Genomic DNA, 27,726 nt, shown 5'->3' with positions numbered 1-27,726 from the left:
TGCCATACATATATATTCATGCCGGGCAAGATGGCGGCGGTACGGACGAGGTGTTATTGCCAGTGGACATAAACAGGCATTTTATTCAAAATACAAAACCGAGGCGGATACGTTCACACACGTGGCCGTATCGTGTGTGTATTTACCGCGCAACGAGTGTCGACGTCTTTTTTTATTCCACGCGTTTCACCGGTTTTTTTCCTTACAAAATGTTCACGTTGTAGCTCGCTCGCTAACCGACCAGCTGGCTAACAGAGAGCAGTTACTAGCTAGCTAGCTACCTATCACAGCCAAGCCGCCGTGGAGTGTAATATGGGAGAAAAGCTGGAGCTCAAGCTCAAATCGCCGGTTGGAGCTGAACCTGCAGGCTATCCGTGGCCATTACCAGTATACGTGAGTGTTCAACCTTTAAACTCGCCGGCTGCAGATTTAGATTTTGTCTCTTGTTTTTGTCTTTGTTAGCTAGCTCTCTGCTAGCAGTGGCTAGCCGAAGGAGCCATGGCACGCTCGTCAGGGGAATCGGGTCATACTTGTCGGGACGGTGACAGACGTGGTGTGTCAGTCAGCTACCATGGCTGACCACATATTTAGTTCGTGTTTCTTCATTAATTATTACGCTATTATAAAATAGCACCGTACAGTCTACGGTACATTTGAGCAGAGTAACGTTAGCGTTACCCGGTAGCGCCCAGTACAACTAACTCTGACTTGACAGTCAGGAATAACATGGTGCTTTGATATTTGAGTGACTTAGACAGACCCTTCACATCCAGCATCGTGTTAGTCTCACTGTAACATAGTTTTTGCTCAAAGTGTCTTAGTCATGACCCTTCGTGCTCCTACTGATACATGTTAGTTGTACATAAATGGGTTGTGCCTCGTTTTCCTCCATTTGATACCAGCTGACCATCACACACACACACACATATGCAGATTATGTACAAAGTGTGTATCTGTGTGTAAATTGTATTTCTCGGTGCTGCATACACGTGAATGGCCTTATCATATTCCTCGAGTGCTTCCTGTGTTTTGATACCTCATGGCATCCTTCAGATTGAGCCCAGCTGGTTGTGTTTGGTAGGTTGAACTCTATATATCCACGTGATCCCCGATTTGTCACTTATGCAGGCAGCAACAGACCCGATCACCAGCAAATACACATCTTTTCTCCTAGTTGTGTTTCCATGTAGCCTGCTGTCAACACGTCAGTGGCTGATTGCAGTTGACTCATTGAAGAGAAGCGGAAAGGGAAGCGGTTGAAAGTTCTGTGGTGTTTCAGTGGCGTATTTAGTTACTTTAAACTGTGTTTCTCATTTATAGTAATTGTGGTGAGACAGTCAGTGCTGACAGAAAAAAGGCTCAGTTTCTCAGAATGTCTGAGTGGGGTCTTTTTGTACATCTTGTCTCCACCCACACTGTACCTCGTCTGGCCGTGTGGTTATTTCAGTTCCACCGACTACTTTGTTTATCCCATCGCCACACTGTGAACTGAATGACTGTCAAGTCACTGAGTCAGAGTTAGCTGTTGATGTAATCAGCCGCCCCTCTCTGTTTTGGCTGACAGAGTTGACCTTCCCACTACGCCAAGCCAGAGTCTGATAACACTCACAGTTACACCCTTCTGGATTTACTGCCTCGTGCATTTCCTCATGCTATGCTCTGTAAAAGATAAACACGAGAGCAAGCATTTCAGGAATTTATACTGTTAACCTGCGTGACTGCTAGTCATACTGTGCCTGGCTGTTTTGCATTGAATTAGAAACAGCTGATGGTCCTGCATGTGGAGCTCTGCAATATGGAGCCTATTCATGCAGCGCTGTCCTCCTGTTTTCAAAGGGGAAATACTTCCTCTCTTTCCTTCCCTCCTCTCATGTCCATATGGTCAACTCTACAGGGAGTGGGATAGAGGAGACTGCTCCTATTCAGCAATGCTATATTAATAGAATTCCAAAACACATGCCAGTGTCTGTACTCGAGTGTTTCTATGACCAGTTTTTACCCTCGTTGAGCTGCTTGCTGCCTGCTTCATGTAGATTCATTCCTCACTCCCACTGAGCATTAAGATTGCTTATCTCACCCACAGAGCATGAACACAGTGCTGTCTGTATTTTGATACACACAACATGGCTGTTGTGCAGACTGTTGTAATATAAGGTGTGCTGTTCCTCTAATCCAGCACCCAGAATGAAGCCCATAAAAATACTCTTCTTTCTTTTGCTCTGTGTTTCTCCCCATCTCCCACTAAATCCCCACATCTGTGCATCTGTAAATGCTTCCATATGAAGAGCACCTCTGGTGTGGTGCAGCTCTTTGTCCATCTGGTTCTGGGTGTGGGCACTAACCAGGCCAACATAGCATTTATGACACATTGCTGCTGAAGTACTGCTGGCAGTCATTGGTTCGGTGCTCACCTGTGTACTTCACCTTTTATTTCATAAGGCTGTAATAACTGTATTAAATTCACTGATGTCTGAACGTAGCTCTTAAGATTCACATGTCGTTGCGGCACTGAAATTGAAAAACAAAAGGCAGCTGTCATATTTGCAGTCTTGCTATTGTGGTTATGGAAGTCACTTGAATGCACAGTGTTCCTATGTTGGAGCCATGCAGCCAGTCAGTGCAGGCCAGTTGAATTGTAGGCACTCAGCATGTGACCAGATGTGCTTATCTGTTAAGATAAATAAAAAAGACGTGTCAATACAGCTCCTCTGGAGCAATATGTTTGTAATCCTCAGTACACACAATCATTTTCACAAAAGTTCTCTGCATAAAAGAGAGAAAAAAGAAGGCAACGGCAGTACCTTGTTTTAGATGTTAGTTAATTTGTAAGGGTGTAAGCGGCCCGCCTGCCTGAGTCATTTGTTCACGTAGGCTGCTGAGGTATAAGTAGTGGAGCGGGGTTGTAGCGTAAAACCCCTACGCCCATGATTCGTCACACTAATGTCAGGAGAGATTGACTGAAGAGGTGCTGTAGAGAGGAGGAGTCGTACATGCGTCAGTATACCCACAGTGGGTAGGGAGGAGGGTCTCCTGTTCTTTTTGTCTGACTCTGGCTTTCAGATGGTGTTTATTTTTAGCAGCAGCCCTGTGCTGGTGTTGCTGTGTGCCGTCTTTGTGTGAGCAGGCGATCTCCCCCCTTTAGCATACTGTTTGCTCGCTCGAACAGTGTCTCTCTCATACACTCGCACACTTTGTCCACCTTCCCTATTTAGTGGAACACAGCGTGTCAAATCTGTTGTGTTGAAGAGGATTTGTAGCTCATGCTGTGTATTAGCATCACAGCTAGTGGTTAGCTTTGATAGGATAGCTGAAACAGGAACACGCTGCTAACAGAAATAGTAGATTTCCGGTGTTGCTATGCATATTTGAGTGTGGTGTGCGCGCATGCATGTTTGAGCTTTGGCGGAAGTTTGCGTAGTAGTGGCGGGCAGTATTGAGCGGGAAGCCGGGAGCTCCAGGCTGTGAGCTGTTAGCTGCGGCTGCTGTGCCAGGCCTCAAACAGCTGACAAATACCAGGCTTCCCCTCCTCTCTTCGGCCCCCTCACTCTTTCCAGTTTCTAGATCCTCTTGCTTTCACTTTCTTTCCTTTTATCCTCCGATTTCTCCTCCTCTCTTACTTTCCCCCTACTTTTCTCTCCCTCCACCAGAGGCTCTCCTTGGCAATGCGCTGGAGCGGGAGACAGAAAGTGGGTCAGTGGGTCAGCTCAGGCAACAGGCTCAGGCTCGCTGCGCTCTGGGTGTAACTTGAGTCGCATTACTCCCACAGTAATCTAGCTAGAGTGTGCCGAGCAGCTCTAACTATAGATTCCCTGCATGAGATGAATAAAATTCATCTTATTTTATTCTATTAGCTTTTTTTTTTCTAGACTAACGTGCCATTTTGTACCATATTAGCTTAGATTGTCTTTCTCAGACATAGTTGGTAATTGAGCCAAATCTTCAATTAACTGAACGGATTTACTGAAGGAAGGTTACTCCTGATGAAATTAAGATTTAAATTAAGTCTATAAGGAGGCAGGTTTAACCTCAGATTAATGCTGCCTGTTGCCAGAGACACAGGGAATAAACAATCACTACAGGCAGCCTTGCGTCATTGTCATAAAGAGGGACTATTCTTAAGATTCGACCACACTATAGACTGAGTGTGTGTTTCTAAACTGACTCCATGGTTAAGAATTAACCAATCCTAATTTAAGATGTCTCTCATAAATCCATTTTGAAAGCATATTCTAGATTAAGGCATGGTTTATTTGCACCCTTTTTGGGAAACCTGCACTAAAACATTAGAATGCACTCATTTTATACATAAATTCAGGTATATCCGAGTGCTGTGTCTACACACCGCTGCCTTGATGCTGAGACTGACACTTCTGGATGTCCGGACTTATATATCTATAGACTGCTAAAGAGTCTGCTTCATTCAGAGTGTGCAACATGTGTTGTAAACATAGACAACATTGGTGTTACTACTGAGAGGGTGAATCAGACATAATAGATGTTGTGGTCATTTCACTGTTGTCACATGAAGATGTAATTACATTGTTACAGTGTGCATTTGCTTTTAATTAATGCATACTTTACATTTGAGTCTGCTTACCATTAATTACATAATATAGTAAAAGTCAGGAAATGGTTATTAAAACTCTTATTTGGTTGACAATATGATATCCTGCATTATCATATTAATATTCATTTGGGACATTGCTGTTAGCCATGATTGCAGTAATTTCATGATACCTTTCACGCTAACATTTGTTTATTAAAAATGCTGAAGTTTAAGGAAATGGTAAGATCAAACTTGCCATGCGGAACCGTTGTCTCCCTTCGGGCAGCGAGAGTAATAACACAAACACTGCCGATTTTATTACTTTTTAAATTTAATGTATTTTGAGTTTCTTCTTTATCTGGAGCATCAGAAACTTCTTAGGTTTTTCCACCATTCTCCTTGTTTCTGTAGATGGCTACGTCGTTACGATTGCGCCCCCCTTCAGTACTGTTAAACCAATCATTGCTAGTTGGCAGAAAACTGAAAACTGAACTCGTTTGGTGAGGGCGTTCATTTATATGTAAAAGTCCTGCACTCCAGCTTTAAAAGACTCATACCTAAAAATAGATGCAGCTACTTTAACTCTTACTGCTACTGGTGTTCTTTATTTTATGTGCTGTGTTAGCCGTCTTTTAGAGTTTTTATTGTATTTTAAGAGAAAATTTACAGTTTGAGCTTTCCAAGAGTTGCCAGTTTCATAGGTACACATACCTTAAACCAATAAAACACGTCTGCAATATATTCCACCATCATGAAGGCTATAATGTTCAGTGTTTGTTGAGACTGCTTTTGAGAGGTGCTCATTAAATTTTATAGCCATTTTGGAGGCTGTATTTTGTGGTGCTGTTGAATTTAATGGATCATACTGAGAGATGTCTAATATGTTGCCCCCCCATCTTCTGTTGTCAGGATAAACACCATGACGCTGCTCATGAAATCATCGAGACCATTCGGTAAGCGACCTTTTCCCCCCTCTGACTCAGCTCCCACATATACACTCCCACGTTCACACAGACGGCGTGACTGTCATGTGGTTGATCTAGTGATGATTTTATGTGTGTGTGCTTTCTCTAGGTGGGTGTGTGAGGAGATCCCAGACCTCAAACTGGCAATGGAAAACTATGTACTCATTGATTACGACACCAAGAGGTGAGCCAAGGGTCATGTCCAGATGTCTTTGTGACGCTGAAAAAACAAACTAGAATTCAAAATAAAATCATATGTCAAAAATGTGTGAAGATAAGAGGAAAGAAAATCTGTCTGTCAACAGGTTTCATCCAGTCGCACTAACTGCTTGTATGTTTAAATACAAATCTTTGTTTCTAATTTGTCTGGTTGTTTTCACTCAGACAAAAGTGCTATAAGTATTTTTTTCCTTGTCCCCTATCTAAGCCACAATTAACTAAATTTTAAAGTTACATTAAAGGGATTCTTTGTCAATTTCCACTGTCTTTGTATCACTACAATGTTGGTAGTATATATAATGAACAGTGTTTGACTTCCCTCTGTCTCGCCTGCACTGAGAGCTCACTGGACACCCCACTCTCAAAGGGCTGTTGTTCAATTGAGTAGCTGTCTTAGAAAAAATTATTACTGCTATTTTACTATTAAGTCAGTTATTCAGTCAAAGAGCCGACAAAAGTCGCCCTGCAGAATTTGTGAGCAGGGAACTCCTGCGAGCTCTCAGTGCAGGAGACAGGGAGACATTGTGGATTTGCACATATGACTCAAAGTTTGATTATACAAAGCCAGTTGAAAATCGGTAGATTTTCCTTTTTTAAGATGAAAATTGTCCTTATGAAGTCAACATTAAAATGGGTGACACAAATAGATGTACAAAATGATGGTATAGACGTTGTGTCTTGCTCTCCTCACAGCTTTGAGAGTATGCAGAGACTTTGTGACAAGTACAACAGGGCCATCGACAGCATTCACCAGCTGGTGAGTTTGTATGTGTATGTGAGTGTTTTAGTGCCGTGTAGATTAGCAGTGTTCACTAAAAGTGAACAACACCATATGTGTGAGCCTATTCCAGGTTTACTTTGAATCTATCCCCCGCTTTAGCTAACACTGTCTCACAAGAATGAGTTCAATATATGCATCTATAATTAATTATTTTGTTTTGTAAGATGTTTCATGAGAACAATTCTCAATTATTTATGGGTTTTGTTTTTAAATCTCTTTGTAAATGTCTTGATTTGAGTGTGTGTGTGTGTGTGTGTGTGTGTGTGTGTGTTTTTTTTAATGTGTAAATAAATATATAATCCCATTTTATAGTGGAAGGGGACCACTCAGCCCATGAAGCTGAACAAGCGTCCCTCCAATGGGCTGCTGAGACACATCCTTCAGCAGGTCTACAACCACTCAGTGACCGACCCGGAGAAGCTGAACAACTATGAGCCCTTCTCTCCTGAGGTGTACGGAGAGACCTCCTTCGACCTGGTGTCTCAGATTATCGATGAGATGGAAATGATGGAAGATGACACCTTTGTTGACCTCGGCAGTGGTTAGTCTGCTGTCATTTTGGGGCTTTATGGTCTCAGAAATAATTAATGCAACATAACTTTTACATAACACCATTTCTGCCATACAAAGCTATGCCACTGAGTAGACAACTAGGGGGATATATAGATATAGATATATATTTTAATTAGTTGACATGAATGTAGTGGGAATAGTTTTTGATGAAAGAAAAATAATATATATTAAATATGATAATGTAATTCTTGCCAGCGTAGGTGAAAAATATTTTTTCAAGTATAAACCTAGATTGCTAGATTAACAATCCCAGGGTCTTTGTCTGTGTGGTGTAAATCACGAACCTATTGTTTGTTCTTTGCAGGAGTGGGGCAGGTAGTGCTGCAGGTTGCAGCAGCAACCAATTGTAAACACTACTACGGGGTAGAGAAAGCAGACATTCCAGCTACCTATGCAGAGGTAACTACATAAATATGTCCCATGATCAGAGGGGTATTCCAAAAAGGGAGCAGAGGAAAGTGAGACTATATCCATTTGGACAGACAGACGGCAGCACTGTGTCAAAGATCACTGCTTCCTCTGTCATTGTGGTGAAATGACGCAGTATTGGTGCAGCATGATTGCCACTGCTGATAGATCTGGCAAAATAGATTCCCGCTGTGCTGTGTCTTAATGGCCTATGGTCTTCAAATTGGGTTTCCTGGTTCACATTTCATCCTCTCACGAACCCCTGCACTGTTGTGCCAAGGGGCTATTCTTGGTCTAATGTGACCTGACTTCAGTTAACCTGTCCAGCTGCAAATCAACGAAAGCTCAGCGTTGGTTATGCTGGTAAAAGACACAGGCTTTCAGTCATACTCGTGTCAGAAACTCAGGAGCTTTTCTGTGAACCGTGAACATAATACCCAGGATTTCAGTGAAGGGCTCTTGTTAACTCGCTAATCCTCCTCTCTAGAACACGCACAGCCTGTGCTGATTGTTTTTTGTTTGTTTGGAAAAATATACATTTATTGTCATTTTGTTTGGATATTAATCATATCTTTTCTTTCAGTCCATGGATAAAGAGTTTAAAAAGTGGATGAAATGGTATGGGAAGAAGCACGGGGAGTACACAGTAAGTTGACTCTTAGTGTGGCATTTAAATCATAATGCACACACAATCTTTAAATACTGGGTGTTTCTTTCAGCTGGAGAGAGGTGACTTTCTGTCTGAAGAATGGAAGGAAAGGATCGCCAACACAAGGTGGTAACACAAGAACCAAACCTGGTCACAGCAACAGTCCGAAAACTTTTATAAATCATATTTCTCTCTCAAAATGTGACTTTCATGATAAATGCTTTTTAACTGCCAACTATAGATCTAAAATTTGTCTTTTTTTGTCTGTCTTCCAGTATTATTTTTGTGAATAACTTTGCCTTTGGTCCAGAGGTAGATCATCAGCTGAAGGAGCGTTTTGCTAACATGAAGGAAGGTTAGTATTTTTCAGCTAACCACTAAATCGTTTTTATGATCACTACATGTGAATTATAGTCGTGGATAGACCGAGTGCTCCTAAAAAGAGAGGAAGATATGAGATTCTTTTGCTATCTGAGCCTCTTATTTAATTTTCTAGTGGGAAATCTGTCCAGTATCCTTCTAGCAGTGCATTCTGTCAGCCTCAAGAGCAGTCAATAAAAACTTGGTTGATTTGAGGCTATTTATCTCAGAAGTGGTTATACATATAAATTTAGGAAGCTACTTGAAGGCTGATCATGAATCATCAATGCCTTTTCAAATACTTTTGGTAGCGTTAACATTAGTTCTCTAAATGATACAATGAGATACAAATATGGGATTCTCACTCCACTACTTTTATCTTCACGTGTTCATTTGTTAATTTAAATGTCACACTTTGGTTATTAGGATAGCTGATACTTCAGCAGCCTTTTCTCATGACCAGGCCTTTTTAGTATGTGAAGAAAACATCAAAGCCTTCTGTTGGTAGCACACACGGCCTTTGCTCACTGGGAAAAATATTTTTTCAACTGTTCTCATTACTGATTTAAAATTTTATGGGCTTTTGGTATCTGTTTACCACTGTGCCAACTTCTGGCCCTTGACCTTTGACCTCTCACCCCCACTGTACCACCTGACTCCCAGTTTGACTCCCAGTTAATACTTAATATGGCAAATTGATGATTTGTCAAATGATTACTGTCTCTAATTGGGGAAGTGATTGTGTTTCATATCGTGTTTGCTGTATGTTGTGAGCCATAGCAGCCACTGTATGTGTCCACTGTACAGCATCTAGAATTTATCAGAAGAAAACATATTTAATGATTTTGTCTTTTTGTTGTTGTCTTTGTGCAGGTGGAAAAATAGTATCCTCCAAACCTTTTGCACCTTTAAATTTTAGAATAAACAGTCGAAACTTGAGTGGTAAGTACCACAACTTGTGGATAATCAGATTTCAGCGTCTCATGCTCCTTTGATTTGTTATCTGACTTGCAGTGTTTCTCCTCTCTTTCCTGCAGACATTGGCACAATAATGCGTGTGGTGGAGCTTTCTCCACTCAGGGGCTCCGTATCCTGGACTGGAAAACCAGTTTCCTACTACCTGCATACCATAGACCGCACCATAGTAAGCAACAAAACTCTTGGAGGAAAGCCCAAGTGTAGAGACTAGAATTTCTATCAGAGAGCCTGACAGACCAACAAAACACTAAATGACAGCAGAAGCAGTATAGCACATTATGCATAAGAGACAGAGAGTAATCAGAGACAAAGAGGAAGCTAAACTGGAGAGAGAGGCAGCCATAATAACAGCTGGTATTGTCTAAATGAGTAGTTTGGAGTCCCAGGAGTAAGCTATCTGAGAGGAGAACACGGGAGGTTATACAGGGTAACACGAGTGCTTTAGATAGCATTAGATAGCTTTGTGTCACTCTAGCAGTTGATTAAAGTAATCCCTGGTTAACAGTGAAAAAAAGTGCTCACAGCCCCCTTTTGTGTAACCATCAGAAGCAGATGTGAGCTCAACAGTGTGAGGTGTAACTTCTTGAATACTATCACAGTAGACATAGTGCCTCAGTATATATTTGGCTGTATTGTTTGTATCTTTAGACAGGTGGATTTTGATGGTTAAGCACGGGTAAATGCGTAAAGGCAAAACAACCTCACAGAACTGGCAAAGGGTGACTGATCGACAGCTCTGCGTCATCTCAGGTCCTCCGTCGAAAGTTGTACAAACACAACAGCCTGCTGATGTCATGTGTGTAGGTTTTGTGCCTACATTAAATCAAATGAATGCTTATCTGCATTCATAATCCAAAAGATGTCACAGAAAGACAAATACAGCTAACTAACCAAAAAGGAGGCCTCTGACATGCTCAGGATTTGATTTAAACTGGTGTTGCCATTAATATCATAATATAATCAGGATTTTAACCACAAGTTACTCTCAACCACTGCACTGTTGTCTTCTTGTTTACAGTTTTCATGATTTTTTTTATAGGTATTCTTATTTATATGTATAAATATTTATATCTGTACATTATACAGTAGTTCAATATTTGTTTACCTTTGTTCAGCCTGGTCTTTGTTGTTTTAGCTGTTTAGTCCCCGTAAAGATGATTCTGAATGTGAACACTTAAACGTTATTCAATTAATATTTCCTTGTCCTGTCTTTCAGCTTGAAAACTATTTTGCTAGTCTCAAAAATCCTAAACTCAGGGTAAGTCATGTTCTACACTAAGGATAGTGTATTGACAATGTCTGTGGACTCGCCATATTTTCTGTATCAAACAATTAAATTGGTTCATCCTCTATCAGGAGGAGCAAGAGGCAGCTAGGCGACGCCAGCAGAAGGATACGAAGGACAATAAAAGCAATAGCACCACGCCCACAAAACCTAAAGAACAAAATAAGGTAGGACATGCATGGATTTACAAGACTTTATGTGGGAATGACAAGTTAGATGGAGATTTGGTATAAATCAACTTTCGGTGCAGGACCTTTTACTATGTTGTGTGCCATTTTGTCCCTGAAATGTTTTTTTCAAATCTCAACACTTGTATCAACACAGAAAGGTAAACTCATATGCTCACTATATGAATACGAATGTCTGTGTGTGGTTTTTATTTCAATGTGTATTACAGCAGGACTCTTGTGGTGAAGAGGAGCGTCCGAGCTTGGTGACAGTGGTCAAGCCTTCTGCCAAACCCCGGAGAGCCCGACTCTTGTCCAAAGGCCGCAAGCTGAACAACAAGAAGCGAGGTCGACCCAAGAAAGCCGCTCCGGCTGCTGAGAAGAAAAACAAGAAGAATCAGAGCGCTTTGGACTTGCTGCATGCAAAGACCCTTTCTGCGGCACCCCCTCAGGGTCAGAGAGCACACACGCACACACACACACACACACACACACACACACACACGCGCGCAAACATAAAAAGCTCTATGTTAATTTTTTTAAGACTTTCTAACAGTACACATTTGCTTTTAGATGCCTCTTATATAAGAAATGGCTCTTTTAATCTACACTGTATGACTTGGAGATCTTATTTTAATATAAATATACTCCTGATGTGTGCAGATGCATACCGGCCACCTCAGAGTCCCTTCTACCAGCTACCTCCCAAGGTCCAGCACTATCCCTCTAGTCAACTGCTGCTGAGCCCGACTCCTCCTGGTCTGCAACAACTGCTAGGTGAGCTGATAAAGCCTCGCACTCAAAACTGCTGTCAAGTCATACAATATTATACCATGTCTACTTCGTACAAATCTGTATACAAAATACAGTTGACTTTAATTGATAATGTTATTGTTTTAATACAGTTACAGCTTGGTCAACATGGTTTTGGAAGTGTGGTGTCATTTTTAAAGAATTAATATTAAAGAATTATCCGTATTTGATCTTATTGAAAGCTTATTGCATAAGTCTACACTCTTCAATCATATTTAAGTATCTAAGATATCGAGAGGAGCAGACTTTACAAATGAGAGGTCAAATGATCAGAGGCAGATGCTCATTAATTTCAGTTTGTTCTTAAATACTAGATGTGGTGTAAGACTGTGTTTGTGTGTTTGTTGCTGAACAACCTAATCATGTTTGCTCTGTTTTTGCCCTCTTGCTCCCTCTGTGTTCCCAACCTACATTTTGTTACAGATAACATCAAAGTTCAATACCTCCAGTTTATGACCTACATGAAGACTCCTCAGTACCGCTCCAACCTGCAGCAGCTTCTAGAACAGGAGAAGGTAAATAATGATTCCTTCACAAACATTACTGATTTAGATATATCATATATAGTACATTAACCCTTGTATGGTGTTCGGGTTTGTGGGACCCGATTTCATCCGTTTTCATGTTCTTTGTCAAAAGAAAAATTATACGATTAATCATTTTTTCAAACTCAGATTCATCAATATGAGCCAAGGCCAATGAGTCGTATCATTTTTCTCTTGATAAAAAAATGAAAACGGGTCCCACAGACTCGAACACCATGCAAGGGTTAAGTGGCATTTATTCAAACATGTGCTGTCTACCTAGAAATATAATTTCATTATGCAACTGGCATCATTTTTCCCCTTGACCTGTATTCATGTTTTCCTCTCTGTCTAGCAAAAACACAGGGACCTGTCAGGGCAGGCGGAGCAGCTCCACTCTGTCTGTCAGTCACACAAGGACAAGATCAAAGGTCTCTTTCAGACCAAACTAGATGAGGTGGGAGCTGCTGCTTTATTGCTCCTCATATCACAGCTGTCCGCAATGTTCCCGCTAACGTTCTTTTAGCGTGCTTATAAATAAAGTGATTTTATGATGTCATTTATTAAATTAAGTGTGCATAGAAATACACATTTATCTGTATCGCCAAGTACATCATGTTTAATAATGATTAGTTCGGAAAAACAATGATGTGAAATAGCTCTTTAGGCATGATGTAATTCTAACTGATTTATGACGTCTTCTATGTCTGTGTGTGTGATCAGCTGGGAGTGAAAGCCTTGACTGTGGAGGACCTGCTGCAGGCCCAGAAGGAGATATCGGCCCACAATCGTCAGCTGAAGGAGCAGACGAAGCAGCTTGAGAGAGACATGGCCTTGCTTAGGGACCACAGCCTGCTTCTGGTGAGACCTCAGGGCTTGATCCTATGTCGTCATGATGTCCTACAAACTCCTCCTACTGCAGCATCATCCCCACTCGTTCACACCTGTTGTCACTCCCGAAATCCTAGTTTGGCTCCCGCTTGTACAGTGTTGTACTTTATGTTAATATTGCTAGAGTATTCTCCAAGCAAACAAATAACTTCAAGTGTGTGTCTCTGTTGTTTTCCAGCTGAAGTCTCGATGTGAGGAGCTAAAGCTAGATTGGGGCTCTTTGTGTCTGGAGAGTTTGTTGAAGGAGAAGCAGGCGCTACGCAGGCAAATCTCTGAAAAACAGAGACACTGCTTGGAGCTGCAGGTACACAGTCGAGCTCCTTCATTTCTTGGATTCATTTCCAAATGGTTGTATCTTTCTCTTCCACCTCTTGTACACTCCTCCATGCTTGCTGTGTTCTCTGGCCTCTTCTTCCATCCTGTCATCTGTCCCACTTGCTCGGAGAGATATTAAAAGGAATTAGCCTTGTCACCTAAACTATGAACAAAATGTAGCTTTCAGGAAGAGCTGATGAATTGTTGTCACAAACATTTTCCTAGACATGTCAGCATTGTTGCAGAACGTCTGTTTTCCAGTGTAATGGCTCCCCCTGGTGTCTCTCTGTAGATCAGCATTGTGGAGCTGGAGAAAAGTCAAAGGCAGCAGGAGCTGCTTCAGCTCAAATCTTACAGCCCCCGTGAGGGCTCTCCATACAGAAAGAGTCTGGAATCACGCTCTTCCACAGACATGGACTCCTCTAAGCTTGGCCTGTCTTCAGCCCCAGCCCTCAATGGTGTAAGCCCAGAGCTGTCCATCAATGGCACCAGCTCACCCTGTTTTGATCGGACCAACACCAAAGGAGAGCTGCTTTCTCGCTACCTGCCCATCTCTCCAGACCACGAGATTGTACCTGCCACCCCTGATGCCCGGCAGAGGCAGCAAAGTTCCTCCTACGCCCTACCTGATTACACACGCTTCTCCCCTGCCAAGATCGCCTTGCGGAGGCACCTTAATCAGGACCCCAATGCCTCTGCTCACCTGAGAGGTCCAGGACTGACCACACATAGGTTGGTTGTAACAAAAAGCTGCTAATTTTCAATAAGGAATGTTTTTATTTTCAAGGTCTCCAGTTTGCTCCCCGAGGCAATGTACACCTAACTAGTTGAAGCTGAATGTGTCTGTTTGTTTTTCCAGGGAATTGGGTGGCGTTAACTCTCCACTTGGAGCCAAACAGAACTGCCCCTCTCCCAGTGCATCTGATGCCCAGAATACTCCTAAAAGTTCTGACAGGGTTAATAATCTTTCTTTGCCGTCTTTGCATTCACGCCGTTCATCTCTCTGTAAGCATACAATTTTCTACTGTTCCTTCATTATTTGGCTCACACATTGATTTTCCCTTTGCTCTCTTATATAGGGTGGTAAGGAGAGGAGTCCATCTGTTCAGGGTGACAACAGCATCACAAGCCTTCCAATAAGTATCCCTCTGAGCACTGTCCACCCAAGTAAACTACCAGTCAGCATCCCCCTGGCCAGCGTGGTGCTCCCCAGTCGTGCTGAGAGACTGGTCAGTACATTAACGACAGTATCTACATTACAGTACCACACTGAAGTACTACACGTATTAATCCAGATGTAATAACAGTCACTTGTGAAGAATTTGATTGGTGTGTACATGTATGTTATGATCGAATCCTGGTCAATTGACCTTGATAATTATAGCATTAAGTTTTTAAAACACTAGATATTTTTTGATTTCTGAAATGGTTTCTTTGGATTTCATATAGTGATATATTTTCTGTATTCATAATTTCAGAGAAGTACTCCAAGCCCTGTATCTCAGGCAGGTCAGACCAATGGTAAGGATTACCTTTCAACATTAATGAATTAAATACGTTGTGTTTTATATTTGACTGTTCTTCCTGTGCATCCTGAAACATTAACTGTGGGGTCTCCATGTAGGATATTCATCCAGCTCCGGGCTGATGAATGGAGGTCCCCATCCTGAGGACCATAATGGTGCTTCTTCATCACCTCCTCCGCACACCAACACTCTCTTGACAGGCCCAATGGGCCGAGGAGGTCCCATCCAGAGCCCTCCGCTCAGCACTGGAGGGGTGCTACAGTATGCAGATGGACCCCCGAGGATTCTTCCAGAGGATGGACAGGATCACCAGGGAGGTGAATCTGACACGGAGCCCCAGGACAGTGAACTGCGGAGGAGAATCTTCTTCTCTTCCTCCTCTTCCTCCTCGTCTACTTCATCGTCAGGCAGTGGAGGCAGCATGGCCGGAGGATCACGCCTCCACCATCATCCTGGCAACTCAGCCAAGCAGGGATACCACAGTAACCATGGAAACCACCACCACCAGTCCCCCGGCACACAGCACACTCACCCCACCACACATATGTCATCATCGCACTCCTCTCACAGTCTTGGCTCTCAAGAGGGTCGTAAGCGGGGGAGAAGGAAACGCACCTCTAATGTGGCTGTCACGGCCAGCGGATCCCCCAAGAGGAGGTCATTTCCTGGTCTCAGCTCCAACAACCACTCCTCAGGGTCGCCACTCAACATTAACTCCATGGTGAGTCACCAGAAACATGAATAGAGAAAACTGACAAGACCCTGATATGATATCATATAGATTTTCATGGTTTCATTTTGTTATATTTTGTGATTTAATGAAGTTAACTAGTTGAACAATCGGACCTTACAGACACATTTCTGGTGTCTGATGAGCGCAGCTTGTCAACAGTGCATCTGTGGTGCATTTACACCCATATTTCTCAGTGGACAAATGCTTTGAGATTGTTATAACAGGCTTATTGTTATTCCCAGGCGTCCACTGGATGTAATCAGCATGTCCTTTGTCCCAACAGGTGAACAACATCAACCAGCCTCTGGAGATCTCTGCCATCTCCTCCCCAGAACAATCCAGCCGCAGCCCCAGCGGGCCTGACTTGGACCAGCCTCCCATCTTGAAGAGAGAGCGCCCCCTGGAGATCAATGGCACAGGTCGATACTCCTCAGCCCCCAGCTCCGACGATGAGGACTCAGGATACCCCGCTGACAGCTCCAGTTCACGGTAATGGAGTCATAATGATGCGAATATAAGAGTAACTACTATGTACCTGCTGAGCTGCCCTTTATGCTCGATGACTCAGCTGGTCTCCACTACAGCTGCAAGCTATTGTCCTTTTTTTCTGAATACTTCTAGGTTGTTGCTTGGTAACCAGGTGCATCTCCCCTATTTTAATCTGAAGTTAATGATGACTTTCCTTGCGATTGTGTGTTTATTTTTATTATTCTTTGTGTTGCATTCTTTAGAATTGAAAGGAAAATTGCCACTATATCCCTGGAGAGCAGAGATGGACCCGGTAGACTAGGGGATGGTGAAAGAGGTAAGAAAAGAAAATATCACTTTTTAAAGTAAAAACTTAATTTTGCACTTCTGCTTCTTTGTGCTAACCCGTCTTTCTTTTTTCCACCACCAGGCCGGAAATCTGGTAGCAGCAGTGGTAACAGCACAGGCAGTGAGGCCTCCTCTTCATCCTCCTTGTCCTCTACCAGCAAGTGGAAGTCCACCTTTTCACCCATTTCTGACCCCAAGCAACCCAACTCTGACCTGAGACAAGGGGGCTCTCCGTTCGGCATGGGGGGGTCGAGCCGGGGCACAGACTCAGATTCAGACCACAAACAGCAGCATCAGCAGGTGAGGAAAGGGAGTGATGGAGAGTCGTCCAGCTACATGACTCCCAACCCTTTCCTCAGTCAGGAGGCAGGAACCCGGGGTGGCAGCAGCAGCAGTGGTGGTGGTGCCCAGGGAGGCAGTGGTTCAGACCAACGGCAGGCCCTCCAGAAGCAGAAGGCCCCTCGTGACTGGGACCTGAAGGCGAGCAGCAGCCTGGCCAGTCAAAACCTCTTTATATCTGCCGCTGCCAGCAGTGGAGGGGGCATTCTTAGTGGGAAAGTGGGAGGCAGTCCTGTAGCAGTTTCCTCAACCGCAGGTTCATCTGTGGGACAGTACCTGGGGTCTCAGTTCCCACTTGGAGGGACCTCAGTCTTACAGTCTTTGTTCGGGGCCCAGACTGGTGGATCCACAGTGAGTGGGACCCCACGGCTCGTCAACGGGCACTCTGCCCTGGGAAGCTTCTCCAGCGCTGGGCTGGCAGGGGGAGCGGCTGGAGGTGAGCATTACTAACAGCAAACTGATCATTTAAAGTTCTACCTCAGGATCATTGAGCAGTCAAGAGTGAGGTCATAGTCTTAGCCTTGGGTCATCTTGATAAAGAATAGCGTGAGTCGGAGGGAATGGGCCTGAAGTAGAGCCAGGTAAGTGGAGGTCCAATGCTGCTGCCTTGCTGACAGTTTGACTCTCTGTGCTGCCTCGCTTTGACTGGCTGCTTGAGTGTTACAGTTGGAAACACCCTTGGAAAATGTTGCATTTCTAGCACAATCAATGGTAAGAAAAATGTTAAATAGAAAAATCTGAACTAATGATTTGCCTCAAAATCTGTGATTGACCATGAATTTACATGTTTCACAAAACTATGTTGTCGTTTTCTGTGGGTGTATCTGTTGGAGTTGTATGTCAGAGTCATTTCACTTGTAATTAAAAATCAACTCAAAAATCAGTGTTTTAGTGCAGTCCTGAATTGGCCAGACTGATTTGTTTTACTTAGAGACACAGTGGACTGACTCTGTCTGCTTTCTGTGTGCTTGTCGAAGACTTGCTTGCTGCTATGCACAACCTGGCTCAGTCCTTGCTTCTCTCTTTGTCCCCCTCCCTCTCGCTCTCTTGCCACTTTTATCTGCTCTCTCTTCCCTCTGTCTCCACTCTCTCGCCCCCTCCCCTCCTTCCCTCCCTCCGTTTCTGCTGTGTGATTTGCAGGTATATTTCACCACGTGGTTCCCACAGTGTCCTCCCATCAGTTTGGGGCGACGCTGCCCACCTCTGGAGGCCTCAGCTCTCTGCTCAGTCCCTCATCCTCTTCCTCTACCTCCTCCCAAACCCAGCAGCACATCACTCCCCAACCAGCCTCCACGCGCCTGGCCTCCGTGTCTTCACCTCTCCCCCTGTCCTTGTCCCAGGCCCAGCACAGCCGCATCCAGTCGGTCCTGCATAGCCCTTCTCCTCCCACGCTCTCCCTCCCCCCTCCCCCACCCCTGCACAGCGTCTCCTCCTCCTCAACACCCACGCACTCTGACGCCCTGCCATCCTCTCGATTAGACTCCCTCCACCCCTCCCGTCTGTCCCACTCCTCTCTCCACCACCAGCGAGCACAGTCATCCCTCTCTCTCTCCATCTCGTCCTCCACCTCTGCCTCCTCTGCCTCTGTCTCTGCTGCCGCCGCAACTGCTTCCCTGTCCTCTGCCTCTCTGTCAACCTCCTCGTCTCGTCCATTCGCAGTGCACTACTCCCCTCGGCAGCCCCCACCACCACCAGCCAGCAGCTCAGGTGGTGGCGGGAGCATGTGGAGGACTCAGGGCATGCATGGTACCTACAACACCTCCCAGCTCCCCAGCTCCCGACCTAGATAGGGTTTGGGGGGGTGAGGGGAAGTGGGGGAGGATGGAGATGGGAAGGGCAATCACAGAGTGGAAAGAGGGAGAGAATGAGAGAGCGAGAGAGAGAGAGAGAGAGAGACTGATAGGGAGGGAGACAGACAGGATACCTGTTTTCTCTGTGCTCCCACATGCTGTTGTTCTGATTGAACAAGGTAAGACAGTTCTTAGATTTTAAGTATAAAAACCATGTTGGATAATAAGTTTTGGATTTTGAAAGTGACTGAATTTAATGCTGCTATGGCTCATTTGTTTATTGCTGTGTAGAATCCGACTAAGGGTCACTCATGGTGTCTTTTTCTTCTCTCTTCTTTGATGTTTCAGGTAATTGAATAAAACTACCTCAATATTAAATAAACTATGCAAATGTCCAGGTGTGGACCAAGGCACTCTCCTCACTCACTGGTGCTTCAAAAACGTCTGCACTACCCAACCGCCTCCAAGACCGGCTTCTGTACTGGGATCTCCGACACAAACGTGTACATATACACACACACACACACACACACACAAACCAAACCACCACTATGGTCACCTTGAGCAGAATTCATAAGCACTGGTCATGTTTATGTGTGGAGTGTGACAATGTTGAAGATTTTACAATATGGACATCAGTACTGGCTGCTGCCCAGCGCTGACTGAACTATCAAGATGTCTGGTTTAACACCAGGGTGCTCAATAGTATGATAGTGTGTCTTATTTTTGTCCTAGTCACTATTATAGCAACTAGTGTTCAGCAAAAGAATCTGTTTTCATTGGTTTAATGTAACCTTCAACATGATCGATTGAAGCACACAAGTCCGCCTGTTTGAGCCGAGTCTCATCACGTCACGTTCCTTTCAAAGTTTCATGTGCACATGTGTTTGCACACACACACACACACACACACACACACACACACACACACACACACACACACACAGACCAGTTCACTGAACTCTGCTCAGACATCATGCAGGTTCGCCTCTCTGCATGCACGCTCTTTTATCTTTATTTTTCACCTTCAACCCTAAATCTAACCCTCACCTTCAATGTTTCTTGCAACAAGTTAGAATATGAAACAAGATGAGGAACTTTTGAACTGATTTCACACTGGATAGAAAGACGCAGCTACTCATGTAGCAGAAGATGTACAAGTCCTGGCTGGTTTGTTGACACCCCTTAAATTCTTTTTTGTTTTTTTGATGATTTACAATAATTTCAAAGTGGAGAAAATGAAAAAATGTGCGGTACTTAATCTCAAGGCCCTTTTCTTAAAAGCAAAGTGGTACATAATTGAAACATAATTGTTTTATAATTGTAAAATGTTCTTCTGGTTGCCCTTTTTGGCACACAAAACTAACATTTTCTTTCTTTGCTGCTATCTGGAGCAAAACGGATTAGGTTCACAATTGGAGTGATTGAAATAATTTTTCAGGTATTTAGTGTTTCTCTTCTAATTTCAGATGTTTAACATATCAGTGAAAGTTTCTTTGTTTACTTCAGAAAGGAGCTTTTTTTTTAGTATTTTGTGACACTAATCAGACTTATAACTTTCTTGAATGAACAGTGAAGAATATGCGAGAACATCAATGTATGTTTGAACACAGCAATGTTCTTTCTAATTTCAGCCTGATTCTAAAAAAAAACAAAAAACAAATGGTGAGTAAGCAACATATCAAGGGGTGCCAATAATGCTGAGCAGAACCGAGTACATTTTTGATTTTTAAAAAGACCCCATGCAATTCATTTAATGGGATGGTTCTCTGTGTAGACGTCGTCAGTCACTCTTTAGTTGAGACTCAAAGCGCTGTGGCTACACTGTTTAGTAAGTTTAGTAAAACTGCATCCAGGTGTAAAGAATTACAGTAAAACCACAGAACATTCAACTAATTTCTGTATTTATTAACATTTTCTTCAGTCAATTAGGTGAATCACACTACCACGTGGGACCGCAGCAGATTTATTCTTACAGCAGGAATTTTTAACTCTTAAGCTAAGCGTGTTTGTATTTATCTCTGCTGTTGGGAAATGCAGGTTTAAGCAAATGTTTAGGACTCACATGTGGACACATGTATGTGGAATTATACTGCGATTAGTTCACACAAACACACGTACACACTCATGCACGCAAATCCTCACACACTGAGAAAATGATAAACCATAACCACAGCAAACTACTGGACTGTCTTCACACCTTTTTGTTTGCTTTTTTTAATTGTGTAATTTGTTTTTTGTAAACAATGTTTGTACTGTGAATGTGATTCATTCTCCGACTGTATAGTTGTGCATAATTTAGATTATTATATTTATGCTGTCAGTCTCTCCATTTGCCTTGTATTTGTTTTTCTCCTTTTTTTTTTAAAATCCTGAAATGTGTTGACATTGTAGAATGCAATAGTGTGTGTACTTGACTCACAGTCTGAAAACAATGGTGCTACATTTGGACTGTACCTGATTTTATTTATTCTATAGTGAAAACATCAAAAACAAATCAAATACTTGGTGCTGTACACAGGGACATTTGTAAAGCCATTTTTTGGCATTTCCTTTCTTATATTTAATATGCTATTGTCTGGTTCTTTGAATGCCTAGTGTACAACTGTAGACACCACCTTTTTAGATAAAACTATTCTGCAACAGCTGGCTCAGAGTCTGAGTAAACAGGTATGAGGACCTCCGTTCATGTTTCTCACGCCACAGTTTCAAACATAAGTCAGCCCCCTTTGCTCTCAAAAGCGAGCTGCTTATCTGTTTATGAACAAGACACACTGTTTTTGTACATAACTTTTTGTTTTTCCTCGCAAGTCCATCATAAACAGAAAGGTATATAAAAATGTATCTATATACAGTCTATATATGAGTATATATACATAATTATATATATATATATAAAAATATATATATATATATATATGAGTGAATAGGGGTGTTTTGGTGCTGGCATTGTGACCTTAAACTCAACCTGTAAAACAGGAGGCTTGAAGCCACGGAGAGTGAAGCATTGCCACCACATGATCTTAGCAGATGGTGCCTAACAACACGCAGCAGCACCTGAGTCCTGGTGATACACACACACACACACACAAACACACACACACCCCACAGAACTAGAAACTCAAAAGCTGTGTGTATTGACACAGACAAGCAAAGGTGCTGTGGCTTGAACACAACTAGATTCCAGCACTAGAACTCTCATCACTTTTATCACATTTTCACCTCTTTGTTTCTTTTTTTTTTTTTTTTTTTACCAACCCAGATTCTGCAGGAAAAATGGTGCTTCTGTTCCCAAACAATGGCAATTCTGAATTTTACAAACTAGATATTTAATGGTGCATACAAACCTACATGTCAACCTCTTACACTGTCTGTCTTTATATGTCTTACTGACGAGGCCCGACCTTGTAACGTGAGCATATTTGTGTAATTGACATGCTGATGTAAAACAGTTGTTTCACGGTGTATGTGTGCATCACTTTGTTGGGAGTGAGAGCAGCCAAGATTCCTTTTCCTAGTATAGTGGGAATACACTTAAGCTCCATTTGTGTGCGTGTGTGCATTTCTTTTTTTTTCCACTTGCCAGTGCATATCTAAGGGAAGATTAGACTAATAATGAAAGCTTTATTGTAAACTCCTGTCCTGCGCACTCGCTCTGTGAACACAAATGTGTTGCTCACTGGCGAGTGTTCAAGTGAAAAGAAGAAAGTCATTTTAGAGCATAATTAGAGACTATAGTCCATTTGTTACCAGCACTGAGAGGTATTTTGTAATTATTGTTGATGCTGTTTTGATTTTCTTATTCTTGGTGTTTGATACAATTGCAGTTACATGTTATGCTTTTAATTGTGTCTTCAGATTCCTGTCAGTTTTTAATACTACTAGTCAGACAGACAGCACGGTGCTCTCCTTCACTTAAAACAAGGAAAATTGCAGCTATTGATAAATACTACTCTTGTCCTGTTGTGCTGCAGGGTTTTATGGTTTAATAATCTTCAACACAAGCTTGTCTGCCGGCTTTCTTACTGTCCAGTCTAACGTGCAGAAGTTTCTCTAATCTGGAAGGAGCTCAGTGGTGTATGTGCATGTGAGAATAGTTTGCGGGCAGAAATTGCATTTATTACAGATTTCAACCAGTTTTGTAGCTACTTGTACAATCAATCGAAGGGGTGAGGTGCTGTTATTCAAGTCCTTTGGTGCATGAACATGGTTTGAATTGAAACTTCTGTGCAGTTCTCTAGCAGGCTCCATCCTGGTACATTGTTGGTAATCTGTAAGAGCTTTGCTACTGAGGCTGTTTACTCCAAATCCTGCCAAAGGTCTTAACTCAGGAACTTCCCAGATTGCTTGAAATTATGTAATGATGTTAACAATTTTCTTTCGACTACTGCATGTCACAACCTTAAGCCACCATCCTGTGGCATGATGAAGTCCCTCTCTAACGCAACTCAGGACCAAGACAACCCCTCAGTACATACATTACAAGGTAATATTAGCCAGCTGTCTTGTCAGATCTCCTCAGATTCATTCTCACTGTCACATACATCCGGCCTCTCCAGGGAAATGCAGCTTTATAAAGCTTTATGAGTCGGTCTGATCTCCAGAAGCTGTGAAATGGCTACGACTCTCTGCATCTTCCTCATCTCACAAATGCCTCTGTCTAGGTTTGCATCTCTAAGAAGGAGGCTCACTGTCCTTTGCTGGTATTCTTCTCATTATTTTGGGAGGTAAATCCACTCAGGACACAAGTGACCTGCAGTATGTGTATAGTGATCCATAATCGGTGAAGCCAGGGCAGGTTGGAGGTGCAATAACAGCAAACCTACTTTCCAAAAGGCCCTGAACTTTCATGATAAAATTGTTACTGTTCGGTGTTGGTGCTTTTATCCTAAGATGTTATAATGAAACAAATGGAATTAATGTTTTTTTTTCTTGCGTTTTATGATTATTAATAAAAATGTTTCATATAATATTTGAATTAATGTTGCTGTGTGTATTGGCATTCATTCTGTTTTCCCTGAGGGAAGACCAGTAGATCATGCTGAGGTTAGCACATCATAACTTTGACCAAAATTACCTTGATGCGTTTTGAACTGGTAATACCTGGAATACCTGTGGTGCAGAGGAAGCAGAAGGACAGCATTACATGGTGATCATAATGAGCTTTTGTAGGTTTAAAACAGCCAAATATTTCCTCTATGTTGATGTTCTTTTTAACGATGTCAACCTTAACTGAGTTGCACATTTTGAACATGTGCGCTTGTTTTTGGGCCAGGGTGCCTGCAGTATCTCAGCAACAAGCCTGTGTGGTGAATCTTCCCACCTGGACTCAACACTAAAAAGGCACTGGTGGGGTCCAAATAGCCCGACATTGTGACCGTCAGTATGTAGATGGCACACAAAGTACAAATATGTTGAGACGTCCAAAGATGTGTGATTATAGGTGTATATTTTCATCAAAATGCTGTTGAATACAAGCTACGATTCCCACACACAGAAATAACCTCAGGTCGAAGAAATGGGATTACCTGCCAAACTACATTCTGCAGTCACTGTGTTGATGACATGTTACAGCCAGTAGAGAGTAATGAACATTTCATTCCTCGCTGAAGATTTGTGATGAACAAGAATGAACCTTGGCTTTATCTCTTGGGTTACACAAACAGCTCCGAGACCTTGACTGTCTGCAAAACAAGGCGGCAGCTGTGAGAGCAGTGGCGGACCAGATCTCATGTCCTTTCTGAGAGCAGGAGTTTGCTCACTGTTGAGAGCAGGTACGTTTGTCAGGTTAACCTGCTCTGAATGGTATTGGTTCATGATAATTAGGGGCGAACTAGAGGAGAATACTTCATTCACAACAAAGAGCTGTTCAAAAGAACAATATCAGAGAGCTCTATGTTAAAGAAATAGTTTAACAATCATTCACTTTCTGTCCAGGACTTAGATGAGAAATCTCATATAACTGTTGGCAAGAAAGTGAACAAGTGTACTTAATAGTTAGTTCTGACTTTCTACTGCATATTTTATATGCAGTACATTTATAATTTTTATTTTTCACTACCATTGAAGCGCATCAGCTTCCAGCCTGGGGCATCGTTTGTTTCAGGCAGAGAAAGGATCACTAGAAATTAACAAGCAGTGAGCCCTGTAGCCTTGAAACCTCCCTTCATGTGTCTCCACACCTCAGAAAGTCTCAGTCTACAGACAGGGAGGTCAAATGTGTGTCCAAATCAGCAGAACTGCCTTCTATTTGCCTTTCATTCACTTCACGTTATCTGAGTTTACTCCCTCCTGGAGGTGAAGAAAGCTTCTTATGAAAGCCGTCTTTGTGTGGCAAACATCTCAATTTGGATCCGCGGACTAAATAATCAAGGACACAGGATATTCCCATTTTGGCAGCGCGTTCCCCAGTTAGTGAGAAGGGAAGGTGGGAGGATGTAACTCCCATTCACATGAGCTTGACCCCTTCAAAACAACAGATTGAGAAAGGTCTGACCACAGATGCACACAGACGGTGAATTATGTTGGTTGTGGATTTCCTCTGCTGTGCAGCGCTGATGCTCTGCTGGAGCAGACTCTGTGTGGCCCTGCAGGTCTCACATGGACAGCAAATGATGCCGGCGCACGACCCCACAGCGACAGGTCAGACTCTAGATGTGCACATTAATATGAATGTAATTTGGTGCAATGCCTTCACATTGTGTGCCATGGAGGTTTTTTTTTTTTTGCAGCCTGTCAATTAGTGCGCTTTGAGCAAATAAATTGGATTGTTTTCAAGTGTGTCGTGTAATTTGTTCTTTTTCCTAATTCAGTCAAAGGAGACCACCACACGAAGAGCTCCACAGAGACCAGGGAGGGTTTGGAAATTAAAAACCCAGAGCACACCGTCCCATTGACGCAGACCTCGTCGGCCGTCTCTGACATCCAACACGTCCCCCGACATGCGCCATGCTTTGTGGATGACATACATGCAGCGTTGCGTGAGAGCGTGGGGAGCGACGGTGAAGTCACAAACCGCAGTCTGACTCTGTTTGGAATCTGCACAGCATCTGATAATTCATCAGCCGCGGTCTTATTAGAGCTTTCTAAGGAGACAAGCAGAAACCAGAGGAGTGGACTGGATGTTCTGCATCCAGCCGGAGGTAACAGTGCTCTCTGATTGTGCTCATTTTTGTTTGAATGTTTTTCTTTATCCTACTGCATTTCTTTACTCCATCAGCGGTCTTGGGAGAGGAAGATGAGAAAGGAACACTCAAGCTGACCTTTGACCTCCCACCGTCTTCTTTGCTAAAGCAGAACCCTGTGCTGCTCGTGGCATTTGAAAGTCCCCTCACAGGGGGAAACCTGGACGCCACTTTCACAAGTCAGTCGCTGCACCCGAACACGCAGGTAAAGGAAGCTCTGGCTGCTCGAGTTCCTAAATGGGTTTAACATTAATTTGTCACAGATATATCTCTCATTTTCCTGTTGCTGTCTTTTCCAGTCTGTGTGCATTTCAGGAGAAACACAGTACATACTGCTGACAGGAAAAGCTTCAGAGGGCAAAGTTCACCAGACATGGAGGATTTTTGTTGAGACAAACTCCACTGATATGAGTAAGACATGATATGAGTAAGATGTCTGCACATCTCTTGTTTCATGTGCACTCTCCTCACATTTCCTCCCTTTGCAGGCCAACGTCTGAACGACCTCCTTATCGGTGGAAAATCAGGAAGTAACAGCGTGACTCCACTTCTGCTTTTCTCAGGGGAAAGAGGAACCGATACAAGGTTTCCTGAGCTTTCATGTGCGTTGAAATTTGACCAGACTGCTGTCAGAGTGGTGCTCAGTGACGTATTTTATTGTCTTTCTCAGACATACACAGGTTTCAGGTTCCTCCCCGGCCTCATCACTGACCTCCTTCCTCTGTGAGCTGAAGCGGTTCCTTGGTGATGTCCTGACTCAGGACCACCCCGAGTCTCCTCCGTTCCAGCTGGACTCCTTACAGTCCCTGCCTCCCCTGGCGCTGGGCTTATCCTCCAGCGAGACCCTGCTGGCGGGACTGATCAACTCCTCGGCCCCCACCATTTTCTCCTTCACTCGCTGGAGCTCTGTGTCTCAGGTGCATCATGGGGAGCTGTCCCTGTCTCCAGCTCTGTTGGAGGAGCTCAGGCAGAGGTTGGAGCAGACTGTGATGCAGATAGTGGAGGTGATAAGGGAGGAGGAGATGGGCCACACAGCCACGCTGAGGCTGGGGAGGCTCAAAGAACTCAGTGCATTTCCAAAAAAGGAACGAGCAGCAGGTGATGTGTACAAGACAAGAGTCTCCTGAAGCAGCCGTTCCAACTTCAGCTGTGTATTTAAACTGTTTATCCATTACTTTTAACTGACTATTTCAGCTGCTTATCCACTGCTCTTCAACTGTATAGACATTACTTATAGAAGTCAACTGTTTTTCTTGCAGTCTTGCACACAACATGTGACATTTTGGTCAAAGCATAACTTCTATCAATAGTTAGATTAGTTTAAGATGCTCAGATTTCTTTGGGGTCATCCTGTATTACCGCTTTTTAACTGATGCTTCTGTCTCCTGCATAGAGCAGGAGAGAGCCAGTATCGAGCGTTTCTTCTGCTGAAGGCCCTGCAGACGGTGGCCCGTGAGTATGAGGTGCAGAGAGGACTGCGGGCTACCAGAGCCGGCCCCAACAACCCAGAGGGGGGCCACGCATGTAAACTGAGGAGCCTCACAGTGTCCCTTGAAAGGCGCCTCATCGGTCCAAGCACCGCCAACATCAACAACTGCCACGGCTCTTGTGCTTTCCCCATTTTCAATGCCAACAACCACGTTGTCCTGCTCAACTCCCACATTGAGAGTGAGAATACGGACGAGCGGGCGCCGTGCTGCGTGCCTGTGGCCTATGAAAGCTTGGAGGTGGTGGACTTCAGCCAACATGGGACCTACCTCTCCATTAAACCAGATATGGTGGCGAAAGAGTGCAGATGCCGCTAAAGCTGTTTTCTTCTCAGACTGTACTTGTGACAGAGAAGATATTTTACCTGTTTGGTTTA

General features: G+C 43.3%; 2 protein-coding genes across 3 annotated transcripts; both read left to right on the top strand.

Moving 5' to 3' along the window:
* The first annotated feature begins 38 nt into the window (after nt 1–38).
* Nucleotides 39–19,544, top strand: dot1l (DOT1-like histone H3K79 methyltransferase). 2 transcript variants are annotated; one of them, XM_070832704.1, is made up of 28 exons: nt 39–393; nt 5,456–5,499; nt 5,621–5,695; nt 6,424–6,487; nt 6,824–7,052; nt 7,389–7,483; nt 8,076–8,138; nt 8,212–8,267; nt 8,417–8,496; nt 9,375–9,443; nt 9,539–9,645; nt 10,696–10,737; nt 10,836–10,931; nt 11,162–11,384; nt 11,595–11,708; nt 12,168–12,259; nt 12,624–12,725; nt 12,992–13,129; nt 13,338–13,463; nt 13,767–14,206; nt 14,334–14,430; nt 14,554–14,703; nt 14,953–14,995; nt 15,099–15,721; nt 16,017–16,222; nt 16,465–16,538; nt 16,632–17,324; nt 19,027–19,544. In XM_070832704.1, exons 1-28 carry the CDS (start codon nt 313–315, stop codon nt 19,032–19,034), a joined length of 4,230 nt encoding a protein of 1,409 aa, XP_070688805.1. In that variant the 5' UTR covers nt 39–312; the 3' UTR covers nt 19,035–19,544. The 2 variants fall into 2 exon arrangements, with proteins under 2 accessions (XP_070688805.1, XP_070688804.1); XM_070832703.1 differs by lacking the exon at nt 19,027–19,544 and adding an exon at nt 18,029–18,916.
* A 5,655-nt stretch (nt 19,545–25,199) lies between these two features.
* On the top strand, nt 25,200–27,668 carry amh (anti-Mullerian hormone). Its single transcript, XM_070832945.1, is given in 8 exon segments — nt 25,200–25,320; nt 25,497–25,820; nt 25,898–26,067; nt 26,162–26,273; nt 26,351–26,447; nt 26,533–26,929; nt 26,932–26,960; nt 27,256–27,668. Coding segments are annotated over 8 exon segments (1,662 nt in total). The 3' UTR covers nt 27,668.
* Nucleotides 27,669–27,726: the final 58 nt, after the last annotated feature.

This window comes from Pempheris klunzingeri, chromosome 6 (genome assembly GCF_042242105.1).
Source record: "Pempheris klunzingeri isolate RE-2024b chromosome 6, fPemKlu1.hap1, whole genome shotgun sequence".
Lineage (NCBI taxonomy): Eukaryota > Metazoa > Chordata > Actinopteri > Acropomatiformes > Pempheridae > Pempheris > Pempheris klunzingeri.
The sequence above is the reverse complement of the archived record's forward strand: the minus strand, read 5'-3'. Positions and strand labels throughout refer to the sequence as shown.